The following is a 17,652-nucleotide window of genomic DNA, read 5'->3' as shown; positions in this document are numbered from 1 at the left end:
ATGGCTAACAGTGCAATTGATGGACTAAATGCAGACTTACAGGGAAAACTGAAGAATGGGATGTCTACAGGAACTTTGCAAAGCTCTGGAATATTCCTGAGATCTACGCGGCGATGCACATACCCAGAACCGCACACAGCTGTGTGAAAGCTTAGGAAACCTGAGCAGGCCGTAAACGTTCTCATTTGACTGATCTTAAAGTTTTGTGCAGGCAGGAAGTGAAGGCTAAAGCACAGTTGTATAGCTTGCTTGGATACTGAGGAAATGCCTTAATACAAACACAGAAATCCTTGAAAAAACTGAGAAACACTGGCTCCAGGTATTTAATATGATCACTATCCAGTTGTAAGTTGACTATGAAACTAATGGACTATCCAGTAGCCACAAATTACAGATTCAGACTTCACGAGATTAGTCAGAAAATCATTAATCAAACCGATATAACTACAATGAGTGGTAATAGCAAAGAGCACCCTGGGGAGGAGGTGGAGGAATCTGATTTCCATAAATGCCACATTCTAATATTTACAATGTCTGTTTTTCGATAAAATGTTATAAGGCAAAGAAATAAGGAGGAAAGTAAGTCTAACTCATAAAAAGGAAAAAAGATATAATAGATACTGTCCCTAATGAAACTCAGAGATCGAACTTACTGGTAGAGACTCTAAGTCAGCTATCTAAAATATGTTCAAAGATCTAAAGGAAACTGTGCTTAAAAAAATACTAAAGAGACCAAGAGAATGATGTCTAACAAAATAGAAAATATAAAAATATACAATGGGGTGTCTGTTATAAACTATAAACAGGAACAATAGAAATCTTGAAGGTTAAAAGTATTATACATGAAATAAAAAACCCGCTATAGCAACTCAAGAGCAGATTTGACCGTGCAGAAGAAAGTATCAGAGAACTGAAATATAATATAATATAACATACACAGTAAATATATAATATATAAATATATACTATATAAATACATATTAATATATTAATACATAATATATTATAAATATAAAATATATAATAATATATATTAAATATATTTTATATAATGTATAATAATAATATAATATAATATCTCAGAGAAGAAAAAATAAAGTGAGCAGAGTCTAACAGATGACTGGGATCACTGGTGTATAATCAAAGGTACTGACAGAGATATAATGAACGTCCCAGAAGGAGAGGAGAAAAAGAAGGGTGTGGAAAGAATATTTTAGGAAATAATTGCCCAAAAATTCCTTAAATTAGATGGAATACTAACCTACCTAACTACGAATGGCACAAACCTGAAAGTAGGTGAAATACCAAGGGATCCAGCAGTCCACACACTTCATAACAATACTGGTATAATCCAAAGACAATCTTCAAAGCAGCAAGAGAGAAGTGACTCACTGTATACACAGGGTCCTCAATAAGACTTACAGTTGATTTGTCATCAGAATCAATAGAAGCCAGAGAAAAATGGAACAGAATAGTTATAGTGTTGAATGAAAAATAACTGTTAATAAGGAATTCAATAGCTAGCGTGATAGTCCTCCACACATGAAGGATAGATTAGAGACATTTTCAGATCAACGAGAACTTAGAGAGTTTTTGTTAGCAAACAAGCAAATAATATACTGTTGGGAGTTCATGAGGTTGAAATTAAAGGTCATAAGGCAGTCACTCAGACCCACATGAAGAAAAAACAAATACTGGCTAACGTATATTTATGTGGGTAAATACAACAGAAAAAAATACATATATATATATACACACTTCGGCTTAGTAGTTAAGACTTCTGGGTCCCACGCTGAAGTGCCCCAGTTCAGTTCCTGGCTCCGGCTCCTGACTCCAGTTTCCTTCCTATGCTGAGCCTGGGAGGCAGCAGTGATAACTCAAGTCACTGGGCTCCTGCCACTCACATGGGGGACCTGAATCAAGTTTCTGAGTCCTGACTGCAGCCCCAATCCAGCCCAACTTCAGTCAGTGTAGGTGTTTGAGGAGTGACCCAGCAGATGGGGACTGTCTCTCTGCATCTCTGTTGTTCAAATAAAGACTACATTAACAACATTTAAGAGAATCCATAATTTTGTTTCTTTTTAGCTGGTTTATTCTATCTGATTAAAAGATGAATGTATAGAGCAATAATTATAGCTCTATGTTGATGGACACACATATATGAACATATAATTTGTGACAGTAACAGCATAAAAGGTGAGAACAGGACTACATAAGAACAGTATTTTAGTATGGTATTGAAATTAATTTGCTATTAATTCAAACTAGATGTTAAAGATTATGATGTCAATAGAAAACTGGGGGCGGAGCCAAGATGGCGGAATAGTGAGGGCGCGCACCGATAGTCTGGGAAAATTTAGTTTAATAAAAGGGGAGTTACGGTAGCCTCAGAAAAAAGAACCAGGAAAATATTGCAGAGGAAACTCTTCTGGATCGAGTGGCTGGGAATCGGAGGACCTACTGGGAAAACAAGGTCGCCCACCGCACGGAAGCTGAGCCGCGGGACCGAGCCGCGGAAGCCGCAGGGTCTGCGCGCCAGTGCTCGAAGGGGAGTGCATGCCACACAGACAACAGCGGGGAGACTTGGGACATCCAGGGCTTCGAGTACACACATCGGCGCTGGAAGGGGAGGTGAGCTCAATATCCCGAGACATTGGTGGGGAGACGGGGGTCAGAATCTAGAGGGGGGCCGGAAAGTGCAGCAAACTCACTCAAGAAGGAAAAAAAAAAAGCTTCGGGGTTTCTCTTCCCCCTAACCTTGCAAAGGTTGCAAGGCTGCAAGGCTTGAAGAATTCCCAAGAGACAAAGAGCAGACCCCCTCTCTGGATTTACATATCAAAAGTGGAGAGCTAAGGAACTGAGTCACTACAATTCAGTAGCCTAGGCAACCCAGTGGGAGTCCAGAGGAGCCTAAACGGACTCTGGGGTAGAAGCCAGAAACTGGATGCTAAATACCATCAATTCTGCACAGCCCTGCCGAGCGGTGTTACTTACCCCCTGAATAAATAAAATAAATAAATAAATAAAAAGAGAGATTTACCACGCATAACCTGAGGGTGTCACCTTTGCACACCCTTAACCAGGAAGAACCAAGCAGAGCTCTCAGCCCGCACCCATCTCAGGCCTCCAAGGCTCCTCAACAGCAGGCAGTCCACTTAACACGGACATAGTATAAAATAATAAAAAAAAAACAACGCACAGTGACGCAAGAAGAATTAACTATGGCAAGTAACAAACACAGAAATTGAGGGAACAAGATCAACGATGACACTATGATGCCTCCAAATAAACAAAACACCCCAAACCAAGATTATGAAGATGATGAGATAGAAGAAATGCGAGATACGGATTTCAAAAAATTAATGATAAGAACATTTAGAAGTTTTCAAAAGCAAATCCTTGAACTACAGAAATCCTTATTGGAAAGGATTGAAAATCTCTCTCGTGAAAATGAAATTTTAAGGAAGAATCAAAATGAAACACAGAAACTAGTAGAACAGGAAAGTGTGATAGTGAAGAGAAATCAAAATGAAATGAAGAGCTCAATAGATCAAATGACAAACACATTAGAAAGCCTTAAAAACAGAATGGGTGAAGCAGAAGAGAGAATATCGGACTTAGAAGATAGAGCACAGGAAAACATACAGTCAAACCAAAGAAAAGAAGAGGAAATTAGAAATCTAAAAAATATTGTTGGGAATCTACAGGATACTATTAAAAAAACCAACATTCGAGTTCTAGGAGTTCCTGAAGGCATGGAGAGAGAGAAAGGATTAGAAGGCCTTTTTAGTGAGATACTAGCAGAGAACTTTCCAGGTTTGGAGAAGGACAGAGACATCCTAGTACAGGAAGCTCATAGAAACCCCAATAAACATGACCAAAAGAGATCCTCACCACGACACGTGGTAATTAAACTTACCACAGTGAAACATAAAGAAAAGATCCTAAAATGTGCAAGAGAGAAACGTCAGAATACTCTGAGGATCTCCAATCAGACTCACAGCAGACTTCTCATCAGAAACACTACAGGCTAGGAGGGAATGGCGAGACATAGCACAGGTGCTAAGAGAGAAAAATTGCCAGCCCAGAATATTATATCCTGCCAAGTTCTCATTTGTGAATGAAGGTGAAATAAAGACCTTTCATAGCAAACAGAAATTGAAAGACTTTGTGGCCACTCGTCCGGCCCTGCAAAAGATATTTAGAGATGTGCTACACTCAGAAACACAGAAACACGGCCATCAATATGAAAGAAGGGAAAGGAAGAACACCTACCAGTAAAAGAGCATGGGAAGCTCAAAGCATATACTAGAAAATATTTCAGGGAAAATGGCAGGGCAAAGTCACTACGTATCAATAGTCACATTGAACATTAATGGTCTGAATTCTTCAGTTAAAAGACACCGATTGGCTGATTGGCTTAAGGAACAAAACCCAACTATTTGCTGCCTACAAGAAACACATCTCTCTAACAAAGAGGCATGCAGACTGAAAGTGAAAGGTTGGAAAAAGATATTCCATGCCAACAGAAACCAAAAAAAAGCAGGTGTAGCCATATTAATATCAGACAAAATAAACTTTAATACAAAAACTGTTAAGAGAGACAAAGAGGGACACTATATAATGATTAAGGGTTCAATTCAACAGGAAGATGTAACTATTATAAATGTATATGCACCTAATTACAGGGCACCGGTCTATTTAAAAGATATGTTAAGGGACTTAAAGGGAGATTTAGATTCCAATACAATAGTACTGGGGGACTTCAATACTCCACTCTCAGAAATAGACAGATCATCTGGACAGAAGATCAACAAGGAAACAGCAGATTTAATCGACACTATTGCCCAAATGGATCTAACAGATATCTACAGAACTTTCAACCCTACATCTATAGACTTCACATTCTTCTCAGCAGTGCATGGAACCTTCTCTAGGATTGATCACATACTAGGCCATAAAGCAAGTCTCAGCAAATTTAAAAGAATTAGAATCATACCATGCAGCTTCTCAGACCACAGCGGAATGAAGCTGGAAATTAGCAACTCAGGAAACCCCAGAAAGTATGCAAACACATGGAGACTGAACAACATGCTCCTGAAAAAACACTGGGTCATTCAAGAAATCAAAAGAGAAATCAAAAACTTTCTGGAAGTAAATGAAGACAACAACACAACATATCAAAACTTATGGGATACAGCAAAAGCAGTATTGAGAGGCAAATTTATAGCAATAGGTGCCTATATCAAGAAATTGGAAAGGTACCAAATAAATGAGCTTTCAGCGCATCTCAAGGACCTAGAAAAACTGCAGCAAACCAAACCCAAATCTAGTAGGAGAAGAGAAATAATTAAAACCAGAGAAGAAATTAACAGTATTGAATCAAAAAAAAATGTTACAAAAAATCAGCCAGGCGAAGAGCTGGTTTATTGAAAAAATAAACAAAATTGACACCCCATTGGCCCAACTAACTAAAAAAAGAAGAGAAAAGACCCAAATCAATAAAATCAGAGATGAAAAAGGAAACGTAACAACAGACACCACAGAAATAAAAAGAATCATCAGAAATTACTACAAGGACCTGTATGCCAGCAAACAGGAAAACCTATCAGAAATGGATAGATTCCTGGACACATGCAATCTACCAAAATTGAACCATGAAGACATCGAAAACCTAAATAGACCCATAACTGAAACAGAAATTGAAATAGTAATTAAGGCCCTCCCAACAAAGAAAAGCCCAGGACCAGATGGATTCACTGCTGAATTCTACCAGACATTTAAAGAAGAACTAATCCAATTTCTTCTCAAACTATTCAGAACAATCGAAAAAGAGGGAATCCTCCCAAATTCTTTCTATGAAGCCAGCATCACCTTAATCCCTAAGCCGGAAAAAGATGCAGCACTGAAAGAGAATTACAGACCAATATCCCTGATGAACATAGACGCAAAAATCCTCAATAAAATTCTGGCCAATAGAGTACAACAACACATCAGGAAAATCACCCACCCAGACCAAGTGGGATTCATCCCTGGTATGCAGGGATGGTTCAACATTCGCAAATCAATCAATGTGATTCACCACATTAACAGACTGCAAAAGAAAAACCATATGATTATCTCAATTGATGCAGAGAAAGCATTTGATAAAATTCAACACCCTTTCATGATGAAAACTCTAAGCAAATTGGATATAGAAGGAACATTCCTCAATATAATCAAAGCAATTTATAAAAAACCCACAGCCAGCATCCCATTGAATGGGGAAAAGTTGGAAGCATTTCCACTGAAATCTGGCACCAGGCAGGGATGTCCACTCTCACCACTGCTATTTAACATAGTTCTGGAAGTTTTAGCCAGAGCCATCAGACAAGAAAAAGAAATCAAAGGAATACAAATCGAGAAGGAAGAAGTCAAACTATCCCTCTTTGCAGACAATATGATTCTGTACTTAGAGGATCCAAAGAACTCTACTAAGAGACTATTGGAACTCATAGAGGAGTTTGGCAAAGTGGTAGGATATAAAATCAATGCACAAAAATCAACAGCCTTTGTATACACAAGCAATGCCATGGCTGAGAAAGAACTTCTAAGATCAATCCCATTCACAATAGCTACAAAAACAATCAAATACCTTGGAATAAACTTAACCAAGGACATTAAAGATCTCTACGATGAGAATTACAAAATCTTAAAGAAAGAAATAGAAGAGGATACCAAAAAATGGAAAAATCTTCCATGCTCATGGATTGGAAGAATCAACATCATCAAAATGTCCATTCTCCCAAAAGCAATTTATAGATTCAATGCAATCCCAATCAAGATACCAAAGACCTTCTTCTCAGATCTAGAAAAAATGATGCTGAAATTCATATGGAGGCACAAGAGACCTCGAATAGCTAAAGCAATCTTGTACAACAAAAACAAAGCCGGAGGCATCACAATACCAGATTTCAGGACATACTACAGGGCAGTTGTAATCAAAAGAGCATGGTACTGGTACAGAAACAGATGGATAGACCAATGGAACAGAATTGAAACACCAGAAATCAACCCAAACATCTACAGCCAACTTATATTTGATCAAGGATCTAAAACCAATTTCTGGAGCAAGGACAGTCTATTCAATAAATGGTGCTGGGAAAACTGGATTTCCACATGCAGAAGCATGAAGCAAGACCCCTACCTTACACCTTACACAAAAATCGACTCAACGTGGATTAAAGACCTAAATCTACGTCCTGACACCATTAAGTTATTAGAGAACATTGGAGAAACCCTTCAAGATATTGGCACAGGCAAAGAATTTCTGGAAAAGACCCGGGAGGCACAGGCAGTCAAAGCCAAAATCAACTATTGGGATTGCATCAAATTGAGAAGTTTCTGTACTGCAAAAGAAACAGTCAGGAGAGTGAAGAGACAACCGACAGAATGGGAAAAAATATTTGCAAACTATGCAACAGATAAAGGGTTAATAACCAGAATCTACAAAGAGATCAAGAAACTCCACAAAAACAAAACCAACAACCCACTTAAGAGATGGGCCAAGGACCTCAATAGACATTTTTCAAAAGAGGAAATCCAAATGGCCAACAGGCACATGAAAAAATGTTCAAGGTCACTAGCAATCAGGGAAATGCAAATCAAAACCACAATGAGGTTTCACCTCACTCCGGTTAGAATGGCTCACATTCAGAAATCTACCAACAACAGATGCTGGCGAGGTTGTGGGGAAAAAGGGACACTAACCCACTGTTGGTGGGAATGCAAACTGGTCAAGCCACTATGGAAGTCATTCTGGAGATTCCTCAGAAACCTGAAGATAACCCTACCGTTCGACCCAGCCATCCCACTCCTTGGAATTTACCCAAAGGAGTTTAAATTGACAAACAAAAAAGTGGTCTGCACCCTAATGTTTATTGCAGCACAATTCACAATAGCCAAGACCTGGAACCAACCTAAATGCCCATCAACAGTAGACTGGATAAAGAAATTATGGGATATGTATTCTTTAGAATACTATACTGCAGTAAGAAACAATGAAATCCAGTCATTTGCAACAAAATGGAGGAATCTGGAACACATCATGCTGAGTGAAGTAAGCCAGTCCCAAAGGGACAAATAGCATATGTTCTCCCTGATCGGTGACAACTGACTGAACACCAAAAAGGAAACCTCCTGAAGTGAAATGGACACTATGAGAAATGGTGACTTGATCAGCATAGCCCTGACTGCTAATGAACAACTTAATACATTATCCCTCTTAGTAGTTTTTTTGTCTGTTCTACTTAATATGACAGGTTTAATTCTGTAATTATCACACAGTTATTCTTACGTATTGAAAATTAACTGAAATGTGATCCCTGTTAAACATAAGAGTGGGAATAAGAGAGGGAAGAGATGTATAATTTGGGACATGCTCAAGCTGACTTGCCCCAATTGGTAGAGTTAGAAACATACCAGGGGACTCCAATTCAATCCCATCAAGGTGGCATGTACCAATGCCATCTCACTAGTCCCAGTGATCAATTTCAGTTCACAATTGATCATAATGAAAGGACTAAGAGTCAAAGGGAGCACATAAACAAGTCTAGTACCTGCTAACACTAACTGATAGAATAAATAAAGGGGAGAGTGATCCAACATGGGAAGTGAGATACTCAGCAGAATCATAGAATGGCAGATGTCCTAAATAGCACTGTGGCCTCAGAATCAGCCCTAAAGGCATTCGGATCTGGCTGAAAAGCCCATGAGAGTATTTCAGGCATGGAAAGCCAAGACACTCTGGCAAAAGATCTCTGTGAGTGAGATCCCAGTGGAAAGAACAGGTCTTCAAAGAAGGAGGTACCTTTCTCTGAAGGGAGGAGAGAACTTCCACTTTGACCATGGTCTTGTCTAAACAAGATAAGAGTCAGAGAACTCAGAGGGCTTCCATAGCCTTGGAAACTCATGACTGGTGCATAGGGAGATTACTGATGCCATAAACAGGAGTGTCAATTTGTAAAGTCAACAACAGGAATCACGGTTCACTTACTCCTCATGTAGGATCTCTGTCCTTAATGTGCTGTACATTGAGATTTAATGCTATAATGAGTACTCAAACAGTATATTTCACTTTGTGTTTCTATGGGGGTGCAAACGGTTGAAATCTTTACTTAATGTATACTAAACTGATCTTCTGTAAAAATAAAACAAAAACAAAACAAAACAAAACAAAAAAAATTATCAATTCCCAACTTGACTCTCACTGGGATTAAATATGACAATAGGTCTGATCTGATTTCATCATCATTTAAAAAAAATCATCTATTTATTTTCTCTTTATGTTTCTGTGTGGGAGCAAACTGTTGAAATCCTTACTTAATGTATACTAAACTGATCTTCTGTATATTAAGATAATCGAAAATGAATCTTGATGTGAATGGAAGGGGAGAGGGAGTGGGAAAGGGGAGGGTTGTGGGTGGGAGGGACGGTATGGGGGGGAAGGCATTGTAATCCATAAGCCGTACTTTGGAAATTTATATTCATTAAATAAAAGATTAAAAAAATAGAAAACTGTAGGTGAATCATCAAGAAAATTAGTGAAAAATATATAGTAAAAGAAAGGCAGGTAAACTCAAATCAAGCAGAAAGTAGGAAACTATAAAAGTTAAATTATAAACAAACTAATTAAAAATAAATATGAATAAATAAACAGTAGAGTTAGAAAAAAATGTTGTTTCTTTGAAAAGGAACAACAGAATTTACAAACTTCTTAGCAAGCCTGGCCACAAGAAAAAAGAGGGAACACTCATTAATTAAAGAAGGAATATTACTACTAACTTGACAAAACCAAAAGGAATATAAAGCAATAGCTATGCATACACTATTTTGCAGGCAATAAACTTGATAACAGATTAAGTAAAAAAAAGTCTCAGAAGCACAAGGTTTACTTGGCATTTGAAAATTAATTAATATAATATGTCATATTAATGCAATATAAAACAAGCAATCATCATTATCTCAAAATGCAAGCATACACACACACAAAGAAAAAGGCAAAAATCAAAACCCCTTCAAGAGAAAAAAAATCAAGAATTTAGGAGCAGAATAGAACTTCCTCCCCATGATGAAAGGCATCTAAGAAAAACTCATGGCTCACATTACCCCTAATGGTGAAAGACTGAATGATTTCCCCTTGAGGTCAGGAACAAAGTAAGAATGTAAGCTTCCTTATTTCTATTCAGCAAGTTGCTAGAGCTTCTGCCAGGGCAATTAGGTAACAAGTGGAATGGAAGGCAATCAAAGAACTACCAGAACTAATACAGATTCAGCAAGGTTGCATAATACAAGATCAATAGACAAAAATCAATTGAATTTGTTTTATATTTCCCAGTGTCAAAAAACTTACTGCAAAACTATAGTCATCAAGAGAGTAGGCCTCTGGCAGAAGGCTAGACATATAAATTAACAGAATAGAATTGAGACTCCAGATATAAACCTACACATTTATAATCAAGTGGTTTTTTATTTGAATGTGTTATTTATTTGACAGGAGGAGACAAAGAGAAAGAGAAAGAGAAATGGAGATCTCCCATCCGCTGGCTCATTCCTCAGATGTCCTCAGCTGGGGTTGGGCTATGCTAGACAGGGACAGGGAACTCTACCTAGGTCTTCCACATGAGTGCCAGGACCCAGGTATTGGAGTCATCTCCTGCTGCCCACCTCCATGTGCATTAGCAAGAAGCTGGAACTGGAAACCAAGCCCAGACTCAAACTCAGGCACTTTGATATAGAATGCAAGGATCTCACGTAGCAGCGTAACCACTATGCCAAATGCTAACTCCTAGACCACTATTTTTTGCCAAAAGTGACAAGAATAATTCAGTTGGAGAAAGAATATAATTTTGAACAAATGATTCTGGGGCAACTAGATATTCACACTGAAAATAAATGACATTAAATTCCTTTTTGATACCATATAAAACAATCAACCACAATAAATTATAGATCTACATGTCAGAGCCAAGCATATAAGAATCTTAGAAGAAAATACTGGAGTAAATCTCATGATCTTATGATGGTCAAACTCTTCTTAGATATTCCACAAAAGCACAAATGACCAAAGAATAAAAGATATACTTGGACTTTATCAAAATTAAAATTAGTTTGCACTTCAAAATAAATTAAAAAATGAAGATAAACCATGAAATAGAAGAAAATATTTGTCAACCATATATTTCTTAAGGGATCTGCATTTAGAATACATAAAGTCTTTCTACATTTTAAGAATATAAAGAAAATAATCTAATTGAAAGACAGGTTCTAAGTGGGCATTTCTTCAAGGATTATATGTAAATGGTCAGTAACAGTCTCAGGAAAAGATGTTAAACGTCTTTAAATATTAGGGAAGTTCAAATCAAAACCACAATGGGATACCACTTTATATCCATTAGAATTATTATTCATATAAAAATGCAAAGTAACAAGTGCTGGTGAGAATGTGGAGAAACTGTAACATTTGTGCATTGTTGGTAGGAATGTGAGGTGGTATAGCAACTGGGCAAAAGAACATAGTGGCTTCCTAACAAGTGAAAAACATAATTAACATTTTACTTAATTATACTTCTGGATCTATCCACAAATGAAAAGCTGAAAGCAGAAAATGACCAGAATATGTGTGCACCAATCATCGTAACAGCATTATACAAAATGTCCAAAAAGTGGTATGGAAACAGTCCGAATATCCATCATCAGATGGGTGGGTAAACAAAGTGGCATACATTTAGAAAGTGGAGCATATTCAGCTGTAAGAAATAAGATACTGATACATGCTACAGTGTGGCTGAATGAAAGAAGCCATACATAAAAGGTCTGTTCATAAATTACCAGAAAAGTCACATTGATAGACAGACAGACCAGTGGTTTCCAGGTGTGTGAACAGGGGAGAATGTGGAATGACTGCCATTGGGTATGGGTTTTTATTTTGAGGTGGGAAAAACATTCTAGAATTGATTGTAGTGATCATCACACAATTCCACTCATGTACTAAAACTCATTGAATTATAGACATCCAATGGATGCAGTATTTATTCTATGGCATTTTAGTTATATCTCAACACAGGTGTTACAAGAAAGGCCCTGGGTCCCCAACAGCAGAACACAAATAACAAGGAGTGAAAAGACTGGTGGTACAGAAAAGGAAGGGTTTGCAGGTCTCAAGCCTACAAGGCTGTGTGTCAGGGATGCTGGATTTCATTAACACATGACAGAAGGTGACCTAAAGCTATGAAGAACAGAGTCACTGAGTGTCAATGTGTAGATCACAGAAGGTGGCGATAGCAGACTAAAGGGGATGAGGAGCATCTGTTCTCAGGAGGGAGCAGGGAGGACTTGCTGCCAACTGCAAGAATGCCCACATTGCATTTCAATAGCATTCTGGGCAGAAGGAGAGGCTAAGGACCCTTGAGATAAGAATAGATATGATAAGGAAATCAAACGTTGAATTTATTGTGTAAGTTCTAAACCGCTGAGATTTAACTCAAAGAATCTGAATGCACGTGGAAGAGATTAAGTTTTGAACTGAGTGATCATAAATGCTGCAGATTAATTTTTCTTTTCCCACTATTATAGGAAGGGTTGTTGTAAGCCATGGAGTTCAAGTAGAGAAAAATAGAAAAAATTGCATTCTCTCCTCACTGTGTCAGAATGAGCAAACTTTAAACTCCTTATCATCCATTAGTGAACAGGGCACTCAAGGAATGGTCCTAAACTGATACCCTCACTGGTAACCCAGCAGTCACAGACAGGCTGAACTTCTAATCTTATGCTGGGAAAACCAGTGTGTGATGAAGAAGAAGTGAAAGGTTGAAAACCATGGGCTCAGTGACTTTGGATAACATAACAATCTCTTTTGGAATTAATTTGCCTGACCTTTAAGGGAGGTGAATTAGACAACTAGTAGGTTTTCTTCCAGCACTAAACCACTGATTCTCCAGTCTTGAAATGTCTGCCACATCTTAGCCAAATTCAGCTGGGCATTGTCTTTAGCGAGATGGTATTCTCCTCTCTTTCCTTGGCTAGATCCTAGTAGCTGGACTAAGGGCAGCGAGACACAAAGTGCAATTACCTGTGAGGTGCTGTCGGCTCCTATTTCTGCAGCCACATTTTGCAATTAGCTCAGGAGTATTCACATCACTGTGACAGCTGAGACAGTAAAAGGAGGCTCTGGACAATGAAAACAAATCAAGAATGACTTATGTGAGACTTAACACTAAGGATGCGTGGTGCTGGCTCAGTCTGCCTCCCATTAAGTTCTATTTGCTTTAGTGCTTCCCCTTCCCCATAAAGTAATCAAAAAATTACCTTTTGACTTCTTTTGGAGATTCAGCAATAAAGAACCCTAATGTATTCTTGCGCAGCCTAACTTGTACAGGGGGATTGAGTATCAAGCCACTGGAAATGGAAAATAAAAATACAGTCATTTCCCCCTCTAATATCTGTGACAAGATTTGGTATTTCACTCTGTCATCACCAGTGGGGTTCTCTAAGTAGCTGAGTTAATAGAATTCAATCTCCTTTTACTGTCTAACACAGTGGAAAATGTGAATCTGACTATATTTGGTCCTTTGTTTGATTGCTGTCGGAAAGGACTTGACTGCTGAGCTGCGTATGCAGCTGAGGGGAGGGGCCATTCCTGCCTGGTTGTGTCGTGAATCTAAGATGGTCCAATCAATCCAGGTGAATCCCGCCTTGCTAATTTAGGCTATCACATGACGAGTAGTCCAGGACCACACTGTTCTAGGTCTTGTGGTCACCTGCCATTTCAAATTAAATTATAGCTAATTAACCAGATGGTTCCAAAAGTGTATTTTGTTTACTTATATAGTTTTTGAAGGTGCACATTGCTTTTGGCTTTCATTGTGCTCCTGTAGACTGCAAGATTTTTGAGAGCAGCAGCCATGCAATTTCTTTCTATTTCTACATTAATTGAACATTTTGCTTTTCTGTTTTATTATGGATTCTGTGCTTGAAAAGGCTGTATTACAAATTTCTACCCATGATATTCTTTGATGCAGAACTCCACTATGGGTTTTTGAGTGACCTACATTTCTCCTTGTTTATCAAGGTCTCTCCTCTTTATTTCCTTTTGTTCAGACCTCCGTTAGGGTCAGGTGCCATAACCTCATTTTCTGGTTTGCTTTAGGGCACAATGAACATACTTCTTCCCTCTAAATGTCACTCCCTTTTTATGTTCACATTGGAATGAGGGTAAGTCCTAATTCTGGCAATTTTTAACTTACTCTGTTGTTAGGATACTCCAAAGACATTTGCAAATGTTAATAAATCTTTACAGAAATAAAAGGGCTTGCACAATGAAAACTCTTCAGCCCTATGCCAAGAGTTAAAGGGAGCTGAACAGCTATGTTCAGGTGTATTATTACCTGAGACAATGGGTGGCATTTTCTGAGTGTTTACTGACTGATATGAATGAGTGGAATGTTTGGATTTGTATTGAAAAGGGAAAGAGTGTGGATTTTTGACCCCCTAAATATCATTGGTTGATGTTTACTAACTAGCAAGCATATACCTAATTGTGTCTTACATATCTCCTTTTCTGCTTTAAAGATGTGTGCGTGTGGGTGGGCGGGGAGGTGTTCTTAGAACTTATGTCAAATACGTGGCTATGAGATATTGTAACAACAACATATCTGGTTGCACTGAGAGGTGATATGAGAGTCTTCTGAGGATTATGCTGATCTGGCATTATTATTTGACAGTCTCCTTCCTAAAGCTCAGCCAGGCACTCTCCTGGAGAAATGGTCTGCCACTGGGACAAACTCAGAATGCTCTCCCACGGAGGTCAGCTGCAGTGGCATCCCTTAGCAGGTGATGCATAATTGCCCAAGATGATTCTTTATGATTACCCTGTACTTCTGCAAGTCTTGGTCTTTTCAAGTGTATCGATTAGGGAACATGTCCAGGCTTCCACACATCAACAATGATTGTGGTTGCTTAGTAACATGGTGATCAGAAGTATATCTCCCAGAGATGGACTGTCTGAGTTCACATCCTAGCTCTGCCATTTGGCGGATCCTGTGAACCTGAGAAAATTACTTGATCTCTCTGGGCCTCAGCTTCTGTCTCCATAAAATGGGACTAGTAACTGTACCCATGTCATAGTGTTGTGTGGGATTAAAGAATCTATGCCTGCAGAGTACCTATGGCAATCTTGTCCATGAAGTAGCAGTCTTCTGAGAAACTGCAGTCAGTGTCTTTGCTAAACCAGTCTCTTTTAAAAATGTGACTTTTCAATGAGAAATTGAAGTTAAATCTGTGTTGGAATTTGTCCCTCTTTGATTGGGAGGGATGGGTGCTCTGTGGTAAACAGCACCAAGTCCTCTTGAACATATGTGAAAATTAGTTGCTTAATAAATGTTTATGTTTCTGTTCTATCATATCCTAACGTCATTTTAATAAAATTTACAGAAATCTGGTGTGTTAGACCTGGAAAGATATTAAGAACATGTGATCCAGTAGTTTCCAAATGCCAGTGAACAAACTAAATATATATTATGGAGACTTAACAAATCCTTAGGCCCCACCTTTAGAAACAGGTTTTTGCCAGGCCAGAAATGGGGTTTTAGAACTTATATGTCTTTTTAAAAGTTTGCAAAAAAATTAGGTGCAGAGCACAGGTTGTTGATGGTCAAAGAAGTTACTGAAACTTGATCAAGAGCTAGATCAGTCTGAAACCCAAACTTTCTGGCTTATGATTGTAAGCCTACCCATTGTACATGAACTGTTTCCAGAAGAGAGTCTGTTTGTGCGGATGACAATATGCACAGGTTTAGACTGTGAGATTTTCTTGAGCATGGCAGGATTGTTAAATAGAATTTCATGAGCCAAATAACACTACTTGCTATTCTCCCCTTAACGATCCTCCTTAACGATGCAGTATCCTACTGATTTTTTTCTGCCCAGCTTTTTGTCTAGGTCTTCTCTAGGGAGATAGGACTTTTATTCTTTCCATATAAATTTCATATAAAATCATTTTCTATAAAATCATTCCTTCATGGCCCATCTGATATCATTTAATATTGCAGAATTTTTAACTTTTCACTACAATTCTAGGATTCTCAGTGATGCTAGTCTTTCAGGTGGAAGGTATCTTAGAGATTAATCTACGTGACTTCCTCACTCTATAAATGATGAGCACTTCTCCAAAGCCACGGGGCTAGCAAATCATAATTCCAGATCAGAATCTAGGCTGTGGATGTCAGTTTCTAGCTTGAGTTAGTTTTCTACTAAAGAACACACATGAACCAACATAATAGCATTTCTTGCTCCCCATCCCATCTAGTCTTCACTTTTTCTTATTTTTCAGCATCTTTTGTCTCTGCACAAGTATTGTTGTAGCTAATTATTGTCCTTTTGCTCCATTTCCTTCCTTTTATGTATATGTAGGTTTTTTGACACAGATTTTCTTTTTTATGACATGACTTCTCGTACTTATCATATTATGACTTATGCATTCTCTGGACACACTGGTGTACTGATAAGGTCACCTCTAACCCTTTCTCCACTCTATCAATAGCAGACTTTGTCCAGTGGCCCAAGGGAATCTCAATTTTGCAAAATTTTACAGCTTATCTGAGGCTATTTTATTTCATAGTTTTATTTATTTTAGGGCCAAGACTTACACGATCTGGTCATATTGTTAAGAAGAACAGATCTGAGAAGGGGACCATTTCTTCTCTCCCATGCTCATGAGAGAAAACTGGGGCAGGGTCACTGGAATAATGGCATGGTGTTTACCCCCTCAGATGAACCATTCCAACCCCAGTCTTAGAGACAGCCCTGAGCGCACCACAGTGGTGGGAGCCCCGTGTCTGTGTGGCTGGCTCTCAACACATGGCAAAGAGCCCAGCAATGGCTGAATCTTTGGGAAAGTCTTAATGATAAAGAGTCTCCTCAAAAAATAATTGAAGAGATGAGAAGCCTTATTGGTACCAGCAACCACCGTGAAAGACAGATTTGTGTTCGATGGCTATGAGCATGAGGTTCATCTTCACGAAGCAGAGCCTAGGAAGAAAGACAAGAAGAAGGTGTGAGAAGAGAGGAAGAAGCAGAGAGCTAGTTCACCAGAATGTGGCCATTCCAGGGAGAATACCAGAGTGTGGAGGAGGGAGAAGGAACTCTCAAATAAGGAGTCTTCACTTGCACGTGAATCCACCTGAAACAACTGCCAACCAGAGTGCCAGTGGGCCGGGGAAGAAGCTGCACCACAAAGACTCTGAGCTACTCACTGTTTCATCTTCAGTGTTTATAATGGAGTCCACTCAATGGTGAGCCCTGGATGACCAGTGTGGAATGAAAGAACAAGGACAGAATTTCCCATCAACTTACCGGGAAACTTCAGGAAAACTCATTCCAGCAAAATCATCGGAGAGATGTTGAGTTAGAACTTTGTTCTTCAGACCATTCAAGAAATGTTTCTCCCAGGGCTGCTTAGGAATGATCTGGAATACAGAATCACGCCACACATAGCATGTTCGTGTGGATACAGGATGCTCTCAATGAAGTTCTACATTATGTGAAGTGGCAAATTAGTCTCCTTGGCAGTTCAAGCAGGAGCCAAATCTCATTTCTTGGGGGACCACTTGCTGTCCT

The 17,652-nt window shown here is 38.6% G+C and overlaps 1 protein-coding gene across 4 annotated transcripts in view; it reads right to left on the bottom strand.

Moving 5' to 3' along the window:
- Positions 1–17,652, bottom strand: part of LOC103345403 (potassium channel subfamily U member 1) — a 238,332-nt gene that overhangs the window by 83,116 nt on the left and 137,564 nt on the right. For all 4 annotated transcript variants that reach the window (XR_016235027.1, XM_089334783.1, XM_089334787.1 and 1 more), the window contains exons 16-19: positions 17,389–17,501; positions 16,993–17,064; positions 13,345–13,434; positions 13,109–13,206 (exon numbers count right to left, since the gene is read on the bottom strand). Coding sequence is in view for 3 of the 4 variants with exons in the window: in XM_089334783.1 (XP_089190909.1) it covers positions 13,109–13,206; positions 13,345–13,434; positions 16,993–17,064; positions 17,389–17,501 (373 nt within the window). In the remaining variant the exon portion in view is untranslated. The remainder of the gene's footprint in view (positions 1–13,108; positions 13,207–13,344; positions 13,435–16,992; positions 17,065–17,388; positions 17,502–17,652) is intronic.

The sequence above is a fragment of the Oryctolagus cuniculus genome, chromosome 1, assembly GCF_051225735.1.
Source record: "Oryctolagus cuniculus isolate XC-2025 breed Fujian yellow rabbit chromosome 1, ASM5122573v1, whole genome shotgun sequence".
Lineage (NCBI taxonomy): Eukaryota > Metazoa > Chordata > Mammalia > Lagomorpha > Leporidae > Oryctolagus > Oryctolagus cuniculus.
Note: the sequence above shows the minus strand (reverse complement) of the source record. Positions and strands in the feature narration are given on the sequence as shown.